The sequence below is a fragment of the Pleurodeles waltl genome, chromosome 5 (genome assembly GCF_031143425.1).
Source record: "Pleurodeles waltl isolate 20211129_DDA chromosome 5, aPleWal1.hap1.20221129, whole genome shotgun sequence".
In the NCBI taxonomy this organism is placed as follows: Eukaryota; Metazoa; Chordata; class Amphibia; order Caudata; family Salamandridae; genus Pleurodeles; species Pleurodeles waltl.
The window spans coordinates 1,474,288,286-1,474,306,901 of NC_090444.1; the positions used below are offsets into that span (position 1 = coordinate 1,474,288,286).

General features: G+C 44.0%; 1 protein-coding gene across 6 annotated transcripts in view; it reads right to left on the reverse strand.

The window, feature by feature from the left end:
• Positions 1–18,616, reverse strand: part of LOC138296535 (isoaspartyl peptidase/L-asparaginase-like) — a 1,292,011-nt gene that overhangs the window by 492,547 nt on the left and 780,848 nt on the right. For all 6 annotated transcript variants that reach the window (XM_069235752.1, XM_069235750.1, XM_069235749.1 and 3 more), the window contains one exon: positions 18,337–18,500. In XM_069235752.1, the coding sequence (XP_069091853.1) occupies positions 18,337–18,500 (164 nt within the window). The remainder of the gene's footprint in view (positions 1–18,336; positions 18,501–18,616) is intronic.

Sequence of the window (18,616 nt, forward strand, 5' to 3'; positions counted from 1 at the left end):
TAAAAATCTATAAAAGGTTTACTATAATTTCAAATTTCATGCAAATATTTAATTAAATGACTAATTCAAAAGAAATTAATTTTAAAAGATGTACACTACTTTTTAGGTAAAATTAAACTAACTACAGACATTTGTAAATCTGAATTAAAAAACAATATACTAAACACAAAACACCAATATCTAAAAAATAAGTTGTAAAAAATAATACAAATAAAGCTAAATTTAACACTCCAATTGTAAAAACAACAAACTTATCAAATTAGAAGTGTTGTATTACCATTCACCCAATTCCCCTATAAATTGAAAATCCTACTTTTACCATACTAAAAAATACAACACATTTAAAAACAAATACTATATATAATGCAAAATTAATACCCAAAATACACTTATAAGCAATACAAATTACATTGATATAGCTCACAACTATATTTGACAACGATATCATTAAAAAAAATCTTGCCTGAAATATTCGGATTCATTATATTTTTGAAAGCACTATGGGCCTCATTACGAGGCTGGCGGCCTAAAGACTGCCAGCCTCGCGATGGTGGTCAGACGCCCCATTCTGACTGTGGCGGAGCCGCCACTGTCCAACCGCGGACATCGCCAGGCTGCAGCCAATCTTCAGTCTAGCGGTCCCGACTGTTGGATTACGAGTTCCCATCCGCCAGCCTTTCTATGGCGGTAAACACTGCCATGGAAAGTCTGGCGGAATGGGTATGATGGGGGTCCCTGGGGGCCCTTTCACTGCCCATTCATTTGGCATGGACAATGCATGGGCCCCATGCAGAGCCCCATCGTGCACTTCACTGCCCGAATTACTGGCAGTGAAATGCATGATAGGTGCTGTCGCACCCAACGCACAACAACATTGCCGCCAGCTCAATTACGAGTTGGCGTCAATGTTTTGGTGAGTGTTCTGCTGGGCCAGTGGGTAAAAACGCTGTTTTGCTAATACTCCTAATATGGCGGTTAAAAGACCTCCACTACTGGCGGTCTTTTGCCTGCAGCAGCTTCGGCAGTCCTGTGAAAGTACCGCCGAATTCGTAATGAGGCCCTATATTTCTACCATGATAATTCTGTCTTACAATATTTTTTTCACAATATTTTGTCAGATCACCAGTGTATTCCTCCATAATACAAAATGAGAATCAGTGAGCTTGATAGATGTTCTTTAAGGGGAAAGCCCATGTGTTAAGAAGGATACTTTGGGACTTGCAATAATGATTGATGTAGTTACTAATCTTTTGCTACAGCTGCCCAGCCTTTTTTTTAAAACACAGAGCAATTAGTCATCACCATGTTACTGCAAGTGTTTTCATCTGTGGCCTGCTATGTTGAACCTCTTCTTAATTCTAATGAAGAATACAGCACTGTGAGTAATGGTTGTAGTTTTGGTCATTGTTGGCTTTACTTACTAAACACTTCATGATTTTACATATATTCAATGTATTCACTATTAGCCTCAATAAGAAAGAAAATTATTAATTGGGTGGATAGTAGTCCACCACAATTAATAAAATGAATAATCTGTTAGGACCAGGCCAAAGTTAAGTAACATAGAGCGGTGCCCAGCCCTTGGTAGATTTAGCATACAGCAGGCAGGCTTAATTTAAGGCAAATGTGAAAGCAATTAGAGGTAACAGAACAGTTAACAATTCAAAGATGCAACATAGTCATATCTCCACTCCAATGTATAATATAGATAAACATTTTATAAGCAAAAGGACACTAAAACAAAAAAAATCCAATAAGGGAAACCAGAGATATACATTTTTTAAAGTTTAAGTGGTAAAAGCATGAAGAAAAAGCAAAGCGCCAATGTAAGTCAATGGTCACGGTAGCCCCAAACTAATGTGTAATTTCAGGTTCACCACAAAGGACCCCAGGCTGGGGACACCAAGTAGATTGGTCCAGGTGAAAGTCTGGAATTCAAAAAGTCCTAAATATTTCTATGCCTCACTGCAGTTAGGAACTTTGTTAATTTGTCACTTTCTTGAAGAAAATTTTTGACATTTCATTTGAGTACCAATGCAAAATGGGACTTTTTGGGAAGAAAAAGCCTCCCTGCGTGGGTCTCTGCTGAAACTGCAGCTGTTGCCATGGAAAGGAAGGCTGAATAAGTGAAACAGGTTGGTCCTGGTGGAGCGCTGGAGTTTTGGAGATTTTTCATTGAATATTTCAATGCATGTTTTTGGAGGCGGGGGATCTATAACCAGGTCAAAGCTGAATTCCAATCTGATGCAGTGGAATTGAAAGTTCAATACTCTTTCCAGTGGGTTTGGCTGAAGCTATGGAAACCTGGAGGAAAATATTTTGGAAGGTTCCAAACTATCCTCTAGTGTTCAAACACTTCTATGTCTCCTAGAACCTCAGGGGAAGGCATCTAGGGCCTGATTTAGATATTGGCAGACAAGTTACTCCATCACAATGGTGATGAATTACCCATCCGCTGAAATCTCAATCCCATTATATCCTATGGGATTTAGATTTTGGAGGACAGGATATCACGCACTATTGTAATGGAGTACCTCATCCGCCAATATCTAAATCAGGCCCTTAGACACTCTCTGGGTGTCATTCAGAGTTAAACAGCAGGGTCCAGTCCATACCGGGTCCAATTATTACTGGTAAGCAGTACACTTCAGGGAAAAGCTTCTTGTAGTTCTTGTGGCCTTTTATACACACAGGAGACCAGTTAACAGTCACTAGGAGTCCATAGTGTCCTAGGTGCAAGTGGGAGCAAGTCCAGCCTGGCAGGTCTCCTCACAGGCCTCAAACAGCGGGTGCAGTTCTTCTTCTGCTCTTCTACATGCTCAGAAAGTGTTCTGGGGATGGTGACTTGAAGTTTCAAATTTATGCCAGACAACAGCTACTGGGTGGGGGGTGACTCTGGCTCTTCCCTAATCGATACGTAAAACTTCTCTAAGGCAACCTTACCTGCTTTTGCAGTAGTTTCTGTTTGCCATACTGCAAACAATCCCTCAGTGCCCCTTACTCTCAATATTCAAGATGGATAAAGTCTTCTCCCCTTGTGTAAACCCTCTTTGCCCACACAGAAATGTACCAAGGGTAATGAGCTGTCCCCTTCTCTGTGTCACTCACAACAGTTGTTGGGATAGCTTTCCTCTCAGTTGGTTTGGTGATGACCTGAATAATGGGATAAAGGCTAGGCCTATTCGGGTGCCACATGTATTTGTGACAGGACAGGCCTCTTTGAAGTTAATTAAGTTTCTTGGCCCACACCAGCTGGCCTTCCTCAAAAGGGAAGAAAATACCATGCCAGTCTCTGCTTTGGGACCAGTACTCAACCTCATTAAGGTCAACTACTGATTGACATCTACTGGAGTGCTATTGTAAATTAGCCCCTAGGAGTTTCAAGAAAAGAAATGGTAACTTTCAAAATGTATTTTCCAAATAAATATTAAGAGTCAAACTTACCTATTAAATTGGGCTTTTAATAAATATTTAAAAGAGTGGTTGAATTATTTTTCTAGCTAGTCCCAAATCCCAAGAAACAGAATTAATATTTTAAAATATACTCTATTTTTCTCATCGGGCAGAAATGGCCTTTCACAATATGAGTTCATTAAAAGCTTTAGTGCATTATTTTGACATTTTCACATGTGTAGTCTGCCACAAAAATGATGGATATTCCTTCCATCCAATTACACATTCTTGATAATATAATGCTCCTGTAAAAGGCAGATAGAATATCCATAGCCTTTGTGATGGAGCAACCAGTAAACCAAAATCTAAATCAGTTTATTTGTGTTGTCAAAATTATGTGCTCTTTATTGAAATGAATATGCTAAAATATCTAATTTGTAGACCTCTCTGAAGTGCCTACCTTTTACTATTTTGCTCTGTAGTATGTAACGGATGTGTGTATGAATTTGTATTCAGCTTTTTCCAGAACAAGCAAAGGAGACAGTGGCCAGACTTCAGAGGACCACCAGGATAGCCACTGGGAGTCAAAACGTGCAACCACAGGCACCAAGAGACCCAGTGGCAATCAGGGAGATGGCGCTGTCAAGTAAGCCAGTAGCATATCTGGTTCTGAGTCCTCGTCATATTGGCTGCAGAAACAGCACTTTTGCTGTGACCACCACTACAACTACGAGCTGTAACATCCTCACTGATGTCCCCCAGTGCAAAGCCAGTACCCAGTCCATAAATGGGCATGGGTCTCCTTTGTCTTGGGGACCTCTTCCCCTTCCCCATCCTGCCAACACTAGTGTAAGAGGAGACACTGCAGGCTTTAACAAACCTCTGTTTGGCAGACAGTTGTGTTGCTTGCCATCCTGGAAGTGAATCATCTACTCTTAATAGTTATTTGCATTCTGGGTGACATGCTCTGCATTACTAGCATTACAGAGAGATCCTTGTCTCTGCTAATACATCTGTTGACATCAGTGCTTCTGCCCCAATTCCTCATTCTTCCTCATTCAGAGCCCTATCCTCATTCTACCATCCAACCTGTCCCAATTCAAAGCCCTGGCCCCATTCCAAAGCATGTCCCTGTTTCTTATTCTGACTTCCTCACTCCATCTCCTTCCACCATTCCATTGGCTACAAAACGCCTAAACGGTTTTATACCCCTAAACATTCTCATACTTCTAAAAACATCCATAGCCCAAACCCTCACCATTCACTTTGTTATTTCTCTCCAGAAACCCTTGGTCCTGTGTTCCCTGAAACAAATCATAAAAAACATACTCTATTCCATCCCAAAAAGTAGATGCCCGTACATACATCTGCTTTAGGAGGATTGAGAGTTCTATGAGGAGGAGACTATGATGCGAAAGCAAGATAATGTCCTTGAGCCTACCACTATTTTTTATTATTCAAAGCAAGGCTTTATTTTGAATTACTATAATTTTATTGTCCTTAAAATATAGAGCGGAAGAAGATTTTTGTTAATGTTTTTTATTTTTATTTTATAAAGCTGTAAAATGTTGTGTTTGTCGCAGTGTCTAACATATAAGTTTGTGTCCCACCATTGATATTATTTGACACAACATATCAATGATTTGGTAGTGGAAATATATGCACTTGGAGTACCTGCTCGAATCAAATTACTGTGTTGTGTTTGGTAAGAGGGTAAAGTGCGATGATGTGTAGGTTCAAAATAGATGTATGATTTATGTTAAACACTCCAAACTGGAGGTATTATTAGTATACATTTATTTTGTAAAACATGTAAAAATGAATATTTATAATGTTAGCATTACATATTTCTCTGACAATACAGGCTTCTTAGAAATGTGCATACACACACTGACTTGTGACACTGACTGAGGGGTAGGGTAGTAGAATTGTAGAAGACAAGTATGAGTATGTAGTGTGCAGCTTGTGGCCAGGAAGGAAGTCCGAGTCAATTGTTATTAATCATTGTATGCTGTACATACACATTATGTTTCAAACACTTAGTTAAGTGCATTTACAACAGATAAAATGTACTATTTTAGATAACCTTTACATGCATATCAACATAAAACATCCATATGTCACAGGCATGTTAATGACAATGCATAGTATCCCCCCCAACCCACCTCGCTCTACCACCTCTGTACCCAACTTGGTTACTGGAGCAATATCATGGCATTTGAGAACATTTTAAGAGTCAAGTACACAACTTCATGGAGAGGACTATTGCCTTCTATATGCAGTCTAGGTTCTTAGGGTCCAGACGCAGCAGCTTAGAGCAGCTATTATAGTGTCCAACTATCCACCTTGTTATATCATCACAATGTCTGCACCCAAATATTGACAATCTAAGTCAGGCTAGCTTCTGGTGGATCAAGCAAGTACCAGCCAGCATGGCAGCCCATGACTGTAAGGTATCTGCCAGCTTTGTATCCCTTCTGCATTTATGCATATACCCCTCCTAAGAAACTCCCTATTCAGACACATCCTTCACTCATGCTTGCACTTCGAGAGGAGACGGGGAAAGCCAATGAATAGTGACTCGTCAGTTTGCCTGGACTAACCCCAATACAAGAAAATTCCTAATCTCGGGGCCTTTTTTTACAGAGAGGAAGACATTGCTTAGGATCCCTCTGGACCACCCAACCTGTTGCTGAGTTCAGCTGGTCTATTTCACTCTGCCCGACATCCCCATAATAGATGCAGAAAGTCTGCCTGTTCGACAAAAGCAATGGGGACAAGCAGAGGTCCTTCATGGGCATACTACATGCAATATAGCTGGGGTCAAGTATACTTGGTAAATGACTTTATACTTAATCAATGTAATCCTCATATTAACTGTGTTTTTGAACTGCTGAATGGACTGAATCACACTCTTTCTCTGTGATATGTTCCCCCAGCACATCCTGCCATTTATCCTGTACTGGTAAAGTTCCACTGGGAAGATCCTCTCCGAGCACCCTGTATAAAAAAGAGAGCAATCATGTGCCTCCAGCCATATTCAACAATGTAATCAGTTTACTAGACTCCTGAGGTTCCTCAGGGAATGTGGGCCATATGTCATGAGCTGTGGCAGCTATATTAGCCATCTTCAAGAATTGCTATTGACCTAGTTGAAATGTCTCCACTGCATCTTGGCACTATGACATAATGAACTTCTGGGTCTAGTACTACCCCTGAGGCTGCAAATGGGATGCCACAATAACACCCCCCTTGCATTACTAGAAAAGGAGGTCACAAATACCTGCCTGTTCAGTGCTTACATTGCTGCCCTAAACAGTCTCCCTAGGTGTGCGTGTCTTGGGGTCTCATACCACTTCAAATACATAGGTACTCTCTTCTCTTAACTGGCTGCCCAAGACCTCTCATTATCCAGGTTAAAAAGTCCAACTTTGATCCATCTATTAATTTGCATAAATGGGAACATCCTACTTCTGCCCCATTCAGTCAACACAAAATGCACGCCAAACCCCAATAAGCCACTACATTTTATATCCATTCAGGGTAGAGACCAATCTAATCCCTATGAAACCATACAACCAAGAACTCGTTACCCCTCCCCCAGGCAGTGCGTTCACACAAAATAAGCCCTATATTACCAGGCTAAGACTCAAAGCCCTCACCCCAGCCATCCGAAGGAGGCCGAGGCCTCTACCTTTACATTGCATTCCGCTGAGAACCCAGCGTTACACCAGTGTGGCAAAACTAATAGCACTTGAGCCGCATCCACATGACTGTAGTCATCTATCGATACTAACTAGTCATCTGAGAATCTGCCTGCCTCCATCAGAAATATTCAAAAGTAGCAGAATCATCTTTAAAACATAATGCCAGCATATTCCCATTCCAAGTGGATATAGTACTTAAGAGAACAGTTAATTTACTAATGACAACCTGCTCCCCAGTAGAAGTGCAGACCTTTTCCCCCACAATAACAGCCCACATCTATCTGATAGAATCAGAATTATACAATACAGCTCCTTCGCCACTGACCACAGCAGTTCAGATAATTACTCAGGCTTTTAGTCTCTCAAAACCTGTTTTAAGCTAGTAACTAGCAAGCCCTGTAGCACCCAAGGCAGTCCGCTCCCTAGGTCATCTCTCCCAAAACCAAAACCTCTAAGGGAAGTAATTCTTCTAAGCTCCTGCGCTGGTGCTGTTATTGAGGCTGTCTCTGTCCCCTCAAAATTTGCTGAAAGATTCTGCAGTGTCCGGTACACTGTTAGAGTCCTCAAAAGTACCATCCGGGTGGGCAACTATCCATCCAGGTTTTCTGGCCCTAGTATGCGCCTCTGACCCAGCTGAGTTCTGCCGCGATATTATGCTTTGTCGAAGAGCAACTGAGGTATTACATTTCCAGCCAGAAGGAGTCTTCCGTTTCACTCCCTTCAGCATGTCTAGCCAGTCGTTGGCCACTTCTGAGGAATCAAAAAAGTGTGTGTTTCCATTGTACTGTACCCTGAGCCATGCCAGAAACATCAGCCCATTACTTAGATCAAGGTCTTGCAGGCGCTTTTTAGTAAACATGAAACTTTTCTAGAGATCCTGGGCCATTTCAGTAAAATCTGAAAATATCATTACATTCCGTCCCTTGTACTTAGGCGTACCATGCAAACTAATATATTGTAGTATAGAGTTGCGGTCTCTGTAAATGAAAACCTGGTGATGGAAGCACGAGGGGGGACCCCGGGGTTGGGTTCAGGCCCCACCGCATGGTGAGATCTTTCAATGGTAAAAAAAGGTTTTATACTTTCCAGGGTTTCAGAATGGTAATTATCCATTCTTCCAAGAACAAGTCTGTTCCAAGAACACATCTTGCTTGGGAAAGCCTACGAAGTGCATATTGTTTCTCCCGGACCTCCTTTCAGCATCCTCGATGTGGTCTTCCATGCGAGTGGTAGTTACACAGAGATCCGCAACAGTCTTCTGTAGCGACTCCACCTCTCCCTGGAGTTTGGCAACATGTCCTTTAGCCAAAGTCACTTGTTCCACCATATTTCTGAAGTCAGCTCAGTGCAAGCCAACCTCTATGGCTGTCATATACATTCTTACAAACATTGCCTCCTTAGAACTCATATTGGCAGCTAGAATGTGTGTCGTCTTTGGGACACTCTGATCATCAGGTGGATCTCGCTCAGTGTTATGTTACGCTGTTACACCTGGGGGACTGGATGAGTATAATTATTCATTTTGTTGGACTGTACCATCTTCCCAGGTTTATCTTTTGACATATTGTACCTTTAAGGAGAACCAGGTCTCCATGGTCAAATTAAGAGCAGCAGGGTTCCACCACCACTCCACAGGCCTGCTGTACCCAATAACCAGGAGAGATGTCATAATTGGCAGTAACCAGCAGTAGTAGCAACACAAGTTTTAGGCCAGTGGCACAATTAGCATTTCTCCAGGGTGCGCCTCCCACCATGTAATGATTGTCATTATGGTCCAGAGCCCGGCTAGAATCAAGGCCCCGAGGCTCTCACGTCCATGTAGCTGTCACATCTGTCCCTAGACCCTGTTGCCAGAGGGTAGCATACTCAGTTCCATCATGGCACAATCTCTTCTTCTGGGCCCCTCCAGGGGGTTCAGGATACAGCAATGAGCAGGGACAACTGTCTCCCGAGAGATCACCCAGAGCACCAGTGAAATTAAATGATCCTCAATCAGGGCACAGTGCCAGGTCCAACCTAGCTTGTCTCCTCATTGCTAGCCCTGGTTTTGATTTCTCAGAAGGCTCCCAGTCAATCATTAGACACTAGTCAAAGTTTACCAACTCAGGGGTGGAGGGGAGGGTCTCTCTCCCCCTCACAACAGAGGCTGGAATGTCCCCGTAGAACCTGAATTCGAAACAAGCCCAAACCCTGTCCCAGCTCAGCCACATCGTGGAGCTCACGCCGCCGCGATGCAGCAGGACCCAGAGTGTGCAGCAGACCTTAGCCTGCCCTCTGTCCCTACAGGAGCAGTGGCAGGCCACGCAGCTGCTCCAGGCCACTTAGCACGTAATCACACCTTTGCTCACTGTTTTCAACCAAACTCAGCACGCCCCTCCTCTCAAGAGGCTCCAGTCCAGCTAGGACTGCTTGAGCACGATAGGGGGAATCCAGCAACCTCCAGTGCTGCCGCAGAAGGATCAATCATGCACCAGCCACACGCACGGCTCGGGGACCTGCAGCACCGCATCTCACTCACAGAACAATTCTCTCACTTCAAGAATCCTGCTGCCCATTCTGGCAACAGTATTATGGCCACAGGCAAGTTAAGGGGGGGTCATAGCCAACACCAGGGGTGTGAGGGGCAGTAGGAAGATCAGGATTAGGCAGGATATAATGGCAACTGACAGGAGCTTGCCAGAGTCATGTCGAAGCAACCATTTTGCTTAGCTTCACCCACAGATGAAATGTATTTTTCTGCTTTTCTGTTTTGCATTCTGTTGTTGTTTATCTAGCCCTGTCAGATGGAGTCCAAGAGCTTGAAGTATCAGGAGTAGGTTCATTGAGTAGGTCATGTAGTTGTTGTGGGCAGAATTTGGCTATTGATGGTCTTTTTCCTGGACCGCAGGTCCAGAAGATGAAGTGCCATGTTTCCATCAGCAAAAATTATATTCTGAGTAAGGTGCACAGAATAGTGTCTTTCTGCTGCTCCCTTTGTCATGTTTAGGGTATAACTCAATCGAAGAAGGAAGGAAAACGCAGCAGAGGATACAGACAGTTGATGGACCTTTGCCATGAAACCACTGTATTGTAAATTTGACATATGGATTTCCATGATGGCAGAGAGGAACAGACTTTTTTGATGGCCCTTCTGCATCCATCAAACTTTATATGAGGTTCTAAGAATCCCATTTGGTTTACTGTTTTTCGATACCAAAGTATCTATACTTAAGACAAATAGGAGGTCATTCTGACCCTGGCAGTCCATGACCGCCATGGCGGAGGGCGGCGGAAGCACCGCCAACAGGCTGGCGGTGCTTCCTGGGCGATACCGCCGCGGTCAGAAAAGGGGAGCCGGCGGTTTCCCAACGGTTTCCCGCTGGCCCAGGGTATCCGCCACGGTGGCGCTGCTTGCAGCACCGCCATGGGGATTCCGACTGCCTTCCCGCCAGCCTGTTTCTGGCGGTGTCCACCGCCAGAACCAGGATGGCGGGAACGGGTGCCGTGGGACCCCTGGGGGCCCCTGGGAACTGCCCATGCCACTGGCATGGGCAGTGCAGGGGCCCCCTAACAGGGCCCCACAAAGATTTTCACTGTCTGCTTTGCAGACAGTGAAAATCGTGACGGGTGCCACTGCACCCGTCGCACCCCTGCAACTCCGCCGGCTCCATTCTGAGCCGGCTTCATTGTTGAAGGGGCTTTCCCGCTGGGCCGGCCGGCGGTCTTTTGGCGGTCGCCTGCCGGCCCGGCGTGAAAGCCAGAATGGCCGCCGTGGTCTTTTGACCGCAGAGCGGTCTTTCGGCGGGAACCGCTTTGCGGGCGGCGACCGCCGACCGCCGAGGTCAGAATGACCGCCATAGTTCTTTAAGGGTATGCAATACAGAGTTCTAATTTATTGTAAGAAATCTAAAGGTATGAATAGTTCAAAAGTTGTTGTAATAGCACAAACACAATCTATACAACACTGGCATAAGAGAAGCCAGATCACCTTTGAGCATAAACATCTTAATTTTCATGAACGATTGAAGTTCATGCAGCAGCATTTCAAAGGGCTTGCATAGCAAGGGGACAAGCGAGCAAATCAACTTAGTTTTAAAGAAGAAAACACCATATATTGTTCATGAGGAGTTATGATAAACACATCACAAACTTACATTACATGTAACAAGAACTGAAAAAGCAATTACTATGTAGTGTGCTCTGGACACATCTAACTTTGATCTGTCTTGTGAATGGTAAAACAAAAACACAGCATCCAACAAAATTATAAAAATCCTGTCCTACATGGGTTGATACGAATGGCACAAGTTTTTTAAACAGAACTTAAGTGTGAAGTTGCTTTTCATTTAAGCAAATATGGCATGCATGACTAATGTCAAAGATAGCGATTGGTTCAATTTGGGGTATCTGTTGGACATGGCTCTGCTGAGGGAATGTTCCTAAAACTTTTAGCTTTTTTCTCCCAGTCTATGCTGACTCGCTGTGTGTGACCTTGGGACTCTGAGCACTTCCCCCTGTCTGGCAGAGGGAATGTGGGTGTGCCCATGCTACCTATGGTAAGAAGTGGCAGGTAGGGACATGGTTGAGTTGCTGTACTCAGGAGGGCCCTGTGAAACAGGTATATCACATACCCTGGGCAGGTACAGTCCTGGCACACTGGGTGTGCCAACCCCTAAAATGCCCTGTTAGCCATGTCCGAGGCCTACGGAATATGCCTGTTAATAGGGGCACCCTTGTCAAAGGGGACAGGATCATGTAGTGAGCCAGGCCTAGCGGACCCTCCATGCCTATGTGCACATGGGAGTTCATACATAAGTGGAGCTTGGCATAGCTGGCCTTGAGGTACCCACTTGCATCAGGGTGACATATGCTTAAACAAGACTGGCATATCTTGCCAGTGTGTGCATAATTGCACACGGGTATTCCCATGTGTGAGTGGTGACTAGTAACATTTACCTGTGTGTGTATACAGCACTCCAGTAGTTATCCTATATAGGTAATGGAGCTGGCATGTGCACATTCACACACAGGTAATCTAGGGTAGAAACTGAGCCTGATATATGAGGCCAGTAATGCCACACTCTTGTGGCGGCTTTGACGAAAATGTCCCACATGGCCTGGCGGGCATGGGTGTGCCCCGGGGCATAAGTACCCAAGGAGGGCCGAACACCCTTGCATGTTTGGACTACCTATGAGCACTGCTCTACCCATAAGGTAACATGGGAAAATTAGTCTTATTAAGTCAGGCTGCATTAGTTGATTGCAGGTGAGCAGCCTCATGATGCTTAGTAATGCTGGACTCTGGGTGACAAACCCATTCCGATAGTAAATGTGGTTTTGTCATTGTTGCCCTAGAAATGCCTCCTCAGAGAAATGGTCATATCTAGGTTATGAGGTGGTTCTGGTGTCCTCTAAATTTGGCTTCATTCTACAGGTCATGGGGGTATAGCACATTGGTGCATTAATCAGGCAAACACTATAAAACTTGGGCATCCAGAACAACAGATACTTGCCATTTGAGGCCTGCATAGATAGATTGGGAGGGAGGGGTTTTTGATACTTGCCCTCACAGCAGGTGCGTGGCCCCACTAAAGATAAAAATCTGCATTCTAGAGCCTCAGGGCAGACAAGGAGGAAATTTAGGTGAAGCGTGTGTGGTTCAAAGGAGAACCCTTTGATCCACCCCACCTTCAAGAGAAACATCTAGTATAACTAGGGGTATACTCAACGTCTGGAAGGCAGAGAACCCTTTTCAGCAACATGGTACCAGTGCTGCTGACCACGTGGGCACACTGCCAGGGGAGTCTGTTATGTCCAGGTAGATAACTGTCCTAAAAGGGGATCCGCGATCCCCTCCCCGCTTAGAGACTGGCCTGTGGCTGGTTGCCTTCTTATGTGTAGCATCCCAAAGGGTAACTCTCTACGGGCAGGTTGGCTTGCCCCCTGTTCTCTGAAAAGGTCCCAGGGACATCAAAGACCTCCTGAGAGGGACTTACATCGACGACTGGTAATATCGGAAGAGCTGTGCCCTCTGCTGCATGTACATCATATGCTGGACTTCACCTGGCAGCAGTGGGATTAGCGTGGCCTCATATTGTGTCTGCGGTCCAGAATTGCCTGGTGCCGAGCTTACCAAGGACTGCCCGCACTTCAGGTGAGTGGCCCTTCATCATGGGTAACACTGCACGCTGATACGTCTTGTTGGTGTGAACATGATCACCCAGTGCAGGACCCTGCAGGGCCTGCTATTGTCAAGTGTGTTGCATTTCTTTTGTGTGAGCCTTGGCTGCATGCTCAATGTGTGCGGTGCCCTATTCATTGGTTGCAACTCTCGAAGGTGGGGGTGCCACCTGAGTTCTGCTGTACTTGGGCTCACATGGCATGACTGAACTTGTGTGGAAGTGTGTGACCAGGGAGTCTGGTGCGACTACAAACCATTGTGTACTAGACAGTGTGCCTCATTTCAGAGAGGTACAGAAACCAAGTTCTGAGTGTGACCAGATGGTCTAGTGTGATTGAAGTCATTGTGTGCTAGACTTTGTGCCTCCCAGAGGGGTGTGTGAATCACATCCTTTGTGGGAGAGTCCGGGAGAGTCTGGTGTGGGTCAAGTCATCATGCACCAGATGGGTGCCTCTGTCTGAGGAGGTACCATCTTGTGAATTGGCTTGTGAATGATCACACAATCAGGACAACTCAGATCAGCAGACCCCTGGCATTGTGCCCTCGTGTTGTGGAGATACAGCACTGAGGTCTTTTCACGTGGAATAGTAGCTGTCTGGGATCACTTGAGTCTTCATGCCCCAGACGTGGCATCTCCGGGACAGGAGGTGCGGGTGTAGTAACTTGTCATGTGCAACTGGAAGTGATAAGTGCGGCTCACGCCAACAAGCCCCGATGATGCCTCTCTGTCCTGGATGTGCTGAAATTGGTAACTATTTAGTAAAATTAAACTGTCTGGCTGGGCACGTGTGTGTCTAACAATGGCCCCAGGTGACCCTCCACCTGTTTTTGCAGATCTCTGAGTAAACCTCCTGGGGGAATCTGAACGTCTCCTTCCTAATGGTTTACCAGCTGTTTTCTTTCCTTTCCCCTAACCTTGACCCCAGAACCCTGAGGCTTGTGACTTAGCCGCAAGCAGCCTAGGGCCATATGTACGAACACTTTTTCCCATAGACACAGAATGGGGAAAAACCTTTGCTAAATCTGGCCCCTAATAACCAGTGAAGGGTTGGTGCAATCTTTGGTCTGTGAGGGGCGGGCAGATGAAACTGGTTGGTGGGTGAAGGGCGGTTTGGAAACCAGGATGCTTGCAAACACAGTGGCATCCACCATCAGGGTATGAGAGTACCTCATTAGGGTGCCAGGACTGAATGCACACAAGTGAGTGTGTGCATGTGCCGGCTGATAGCCATATCATCACACAGCGATGCAGAGTGGATGTGCAGGAACCAGTGCGGGTGAATGCAAGGGCTGTACCGTGTTGCTGCTGCTCACGGTTATCTTCTCAGGAAGTTCTTACAGTTGGTATTATGTCTTACTAGAGCAGCCTCAGTTGCAGTGCTAGGCAAAAGTCTTGTAAACCTTGCATGAACATTTTGCTGCTAATTTTGGGACCAGGGGAGCACCCTGAATTTATGTGTTATACTGATTGTGGGGAATTCTAGTGTGGTTCTTGTGCTGACAACGTTTGGCACCTTATGTGGGTGCAGGGAGGGAATGTACAGTTTTCCTTCTGTGTACATATAGTAGTTGTGGTAAACACAGCTGGGCTGCATATTGTGTTTTCCATTGCTAATTGGGGCAGAGGCACAGAGTTACATTATAATGATACTGTGTTGACAATGTGTGTGTTGAATACAATCTTTTTATATATACACTGCATATGAAATCTCCTTTGTACCATGCAGCGTGGTTGTGGCAGGGAAGTGCTCTGTCTTTGCTTTACACATTGCCTCTGTGAAAAGCCTGACTGCTGTGTGCCAAACTACCCAAGGGTAAGCACAGGTTATACCCCACTGTTAACGTGAGTGACAGGTTCTGCTTGGCTAGGGTCTTGCCTCAGCCAACCAGAATGTAACCCCTCCAACAGTATCATTTTAATGACATAGAGCATTTTAGCTATTTCTTTTGAGAAGTTTATGCAGTTTATTTGTAAACAAATGTGCTGGAGCTTTTTATAATGTTTTGTGTCGTTAATGGCACGATAAAAGTGCGTCTGATCCTAGTGCACTCTATCTACATAAAATATATTTTCAGGCAGGTGGTGATCCTAACGTTCTTCCCCAACATTTTTTCTAGCTGAAATTGACATGGGTATCAACAGCATACATGTAGAAGTGTATCTGGCATTGTTGTAGAAGTGCAATTGCATCCCGATTTTAAAGAGTTGACATAAAATGTACGTCTTCCGTAGGAATTGCTTGATAAATGTCTTTGTGTAGTGTGTTATGGGTCTATTGGAAGAAGATTTATTTCTCGGTCCCTGGTAGGTACTTCTTTGCTTCCCGAGGGGAAGGCTACTGACCGAACCAGCAGAGAGGTAACGGTATGGTAAGAGGTATCAAACTCCATGTAAGTCAGTTATGGAAACATGTAGCTCCAATTGTATGGAAAAAACTGTAATGGCCTGCAAATGACTTACTGAGTCTGATTCATAGCACTCAACACCCAGGTAAGCATGGGGAACGAATCATTAGAAAACTTTACATTGGTCTGTTGTGTCACTCATTCAGATTGTGTACTATAGAACAATTATTTAGTATTAGACTTATTTTTCAAAAAATAAATCCTTATGACAGTGACTGTGCTAAAAACTGGTGGCCTCTATCTGCGAGCAGTATGTAATTGTAAATTAGTGATGGCTGACTGTAACTTTAAGCATATCTCTTATGAGGATTTGGAAGAGTCATGGGTGAACTACCACTGCCAAACCGTCTGTGTGTAAATCAGGGAGTCACTTCTTAAACTCGCAACCCAGGAACTGAAAATTAGTAAGCCTCTCAGAACCTCCTTTATGGTATCTTCGGTTATTAGCCCTTGTATTGGCATCAGTCAGACTATAAAAATCATCACATCTCAATATTAACAGCATAATCAATTGGCCCAAGGGATTTAATTTGTAATACATTTGATTTATTGTTTCTGTTGTTTCTTCTTGTTTTTTTTTTAAACTATAAAACATAAAAAATCTAAAGAAGCTGAAAAAAAGAAAAAATCTGAATGATAAACATTTTCTGTCATCATGTTCTGTCCTGTGTCAGGGAGGCCATCTCCATTGATTGTATATTGTTAGGCATTCACTTTGTGGATTAGAGATCTGTGTTTAGGGGCGGGCGCAAAGCGCTCCGTCCCCTGTAGTAATCTCAATTTGGGCTTCCAATCATGCCCATGTCATGTCAGTCAATTTCATTGGTTCGTGGGCTTGCCTTTTAAAATCCGCTTGCCTTCATTCGTGAAAGGCATGCATACGTCATGCCTTTTCCTGTGTTTAGCCCACCTACACAGCACCGGTAAACTACTAAAACCTTACGAGGCTCGATGTTTTCAGCATGGTTTTCGGACTACTTTATCTGTTTATTTTCCATGCAGCGTGATCGCAACGGGGTTTAAATAGTGCAATCACGCTCAGTTTTTCAGTTTTCAATTTCAGCACGATGGCACTGCATTTCACATTGTGCAATTGTGCTGCTTTTTTTTCTTTTCATTTGTGTGGCAAGAAAAGTCTAGTTAGGAGTTTACAACTCTAATAGCTCTAACTCGAGCAAATGCGAGACCCGTTGCATTGATAATGCTTGTTGATTTTGGCGCTCAGGTTACTCCTGTCACAACCGTAATGGATATCCAGCCTGCCGAAATATAAATCCCATAGGGAATAATGGGATTTATATTTCGGAAGACGGGCTATCCGTCACCATTGTGATGAGTAATCCATAAACAGAAATATGAATCAGACCCTAGGTCTACGTCAAGCACAACCTGAATAAAGCACCATTCATCCTCATTAGCAACAGCAGACATGATTGTTTCTTAGATCATCATTAACAGAGTACTGGCATTCAGAACCTAAGTGTTCTTGAATGGTATAGGATACACAACATTGATTTATCCATAACTGTATGATGATTACTTTTACATCATTAAGTTTCACTGAATTATTATGGAGAATTGTGGGTGGCCTTATTTACAGGGTTTGCATCAGTGCTTAATTTGTGAATAAAGAGGTGCCAGTGCTCAAAGCCCTTCTCTTAAACACAAGGCTGCTGTAATTAAATCTGCCAGCACTGAATACTGAGGCAGCGTAATCCTGAAGCCATCTCGGGCCTCTTCAATCCATTTACGGCCACCCCTGCCCCTTCAGCTCATCCTGCAACTTTCTACTTTCTCCCTTTATGACGCTTTTTAGTTTTTCCTTCTTCCGTCTTTCCCATCTGTGTCTTTTGCTCGCAGCAAATGCTTGAGGCATAAGAATGAGCCCCAGCCCTCACAAATAAGTGCCGGTGCTCAACACCGGAAACAACAAGCACAAATTAAGCACTGGTTTGCATTGACTTTCGTTTTAGTGGATTTGTCAAAATTGTATTTATTGTAATAGAGTTAATTCCTGGCGATGGTCTGTGCCAGTGTTCTCTATTAATATTAGGGAATTTACTGGCTTCTACAATGATGTTCTTCATTGCATTTTTGTACAGAGTGCAGTGATTGTTTTCATTATCTTCTTTTCAGAGCTTGTGATGTAATTCCTGATTGTCTATCTTCACACTATTGTTCTGCACATGTTAAAGGTCAATAATTAGATGTCTTCTTGACATACTCGGGCTCAAAAACTGTAAGACACAATTGTGGGTCCTTCCGGCCTCTGCGCACTTTATCCATTGCGATCGGACCCGTTCTTAACAAGTAGCTGGGGGTTCAGTTAATGCTATTTCATTGAGTTTCGGGGCACCATGTGGCAAAATAACACTGGCCGCAGAGCTGACTTGAAGGAACCGCTATCCTTTCCGAGGTGCGTCCTACAAAGTGCCAGGATACATAAATGACGAAGCCTCCATCAAGCGGTTCCAAGTTTAGATTTCAGTTAATCATACTGTTGTTAAGGTCCAGAAAACAACACGAACATCCAGAGAGTTGTTTATCCAAACGCAATGCTTTATACGTGCTTAGAACATCGGATCGAGTTCATAATGACAACCTTGTCATGCATTATTTCGATAAATAAGTACGGATTACAAAGATCTAAATTCATGAATTTCAACTTACATTGACTTGCTGAAAAGGCTTCCTACTGCCTGTTTGTACCTTTGGTATTGCTTCCACTCTCTCCTGGCATTGTCCGTTACTAATTCGTCAGTTGGCACTTGGGAAAATCCCAGTTTGTCGGCATACAGGTTGGCACCACCTCCAGTAAGCATTATGTGCGGTGACTGTAAAATAAAGATGATGATTGAAACAATTTTAAAAATACACTGTTGACTTTGTCAAAGCATGTGTTTCATATAAATGTGTCAGGTGTTTAGTTTGTGATACCTTTAAGTGCATT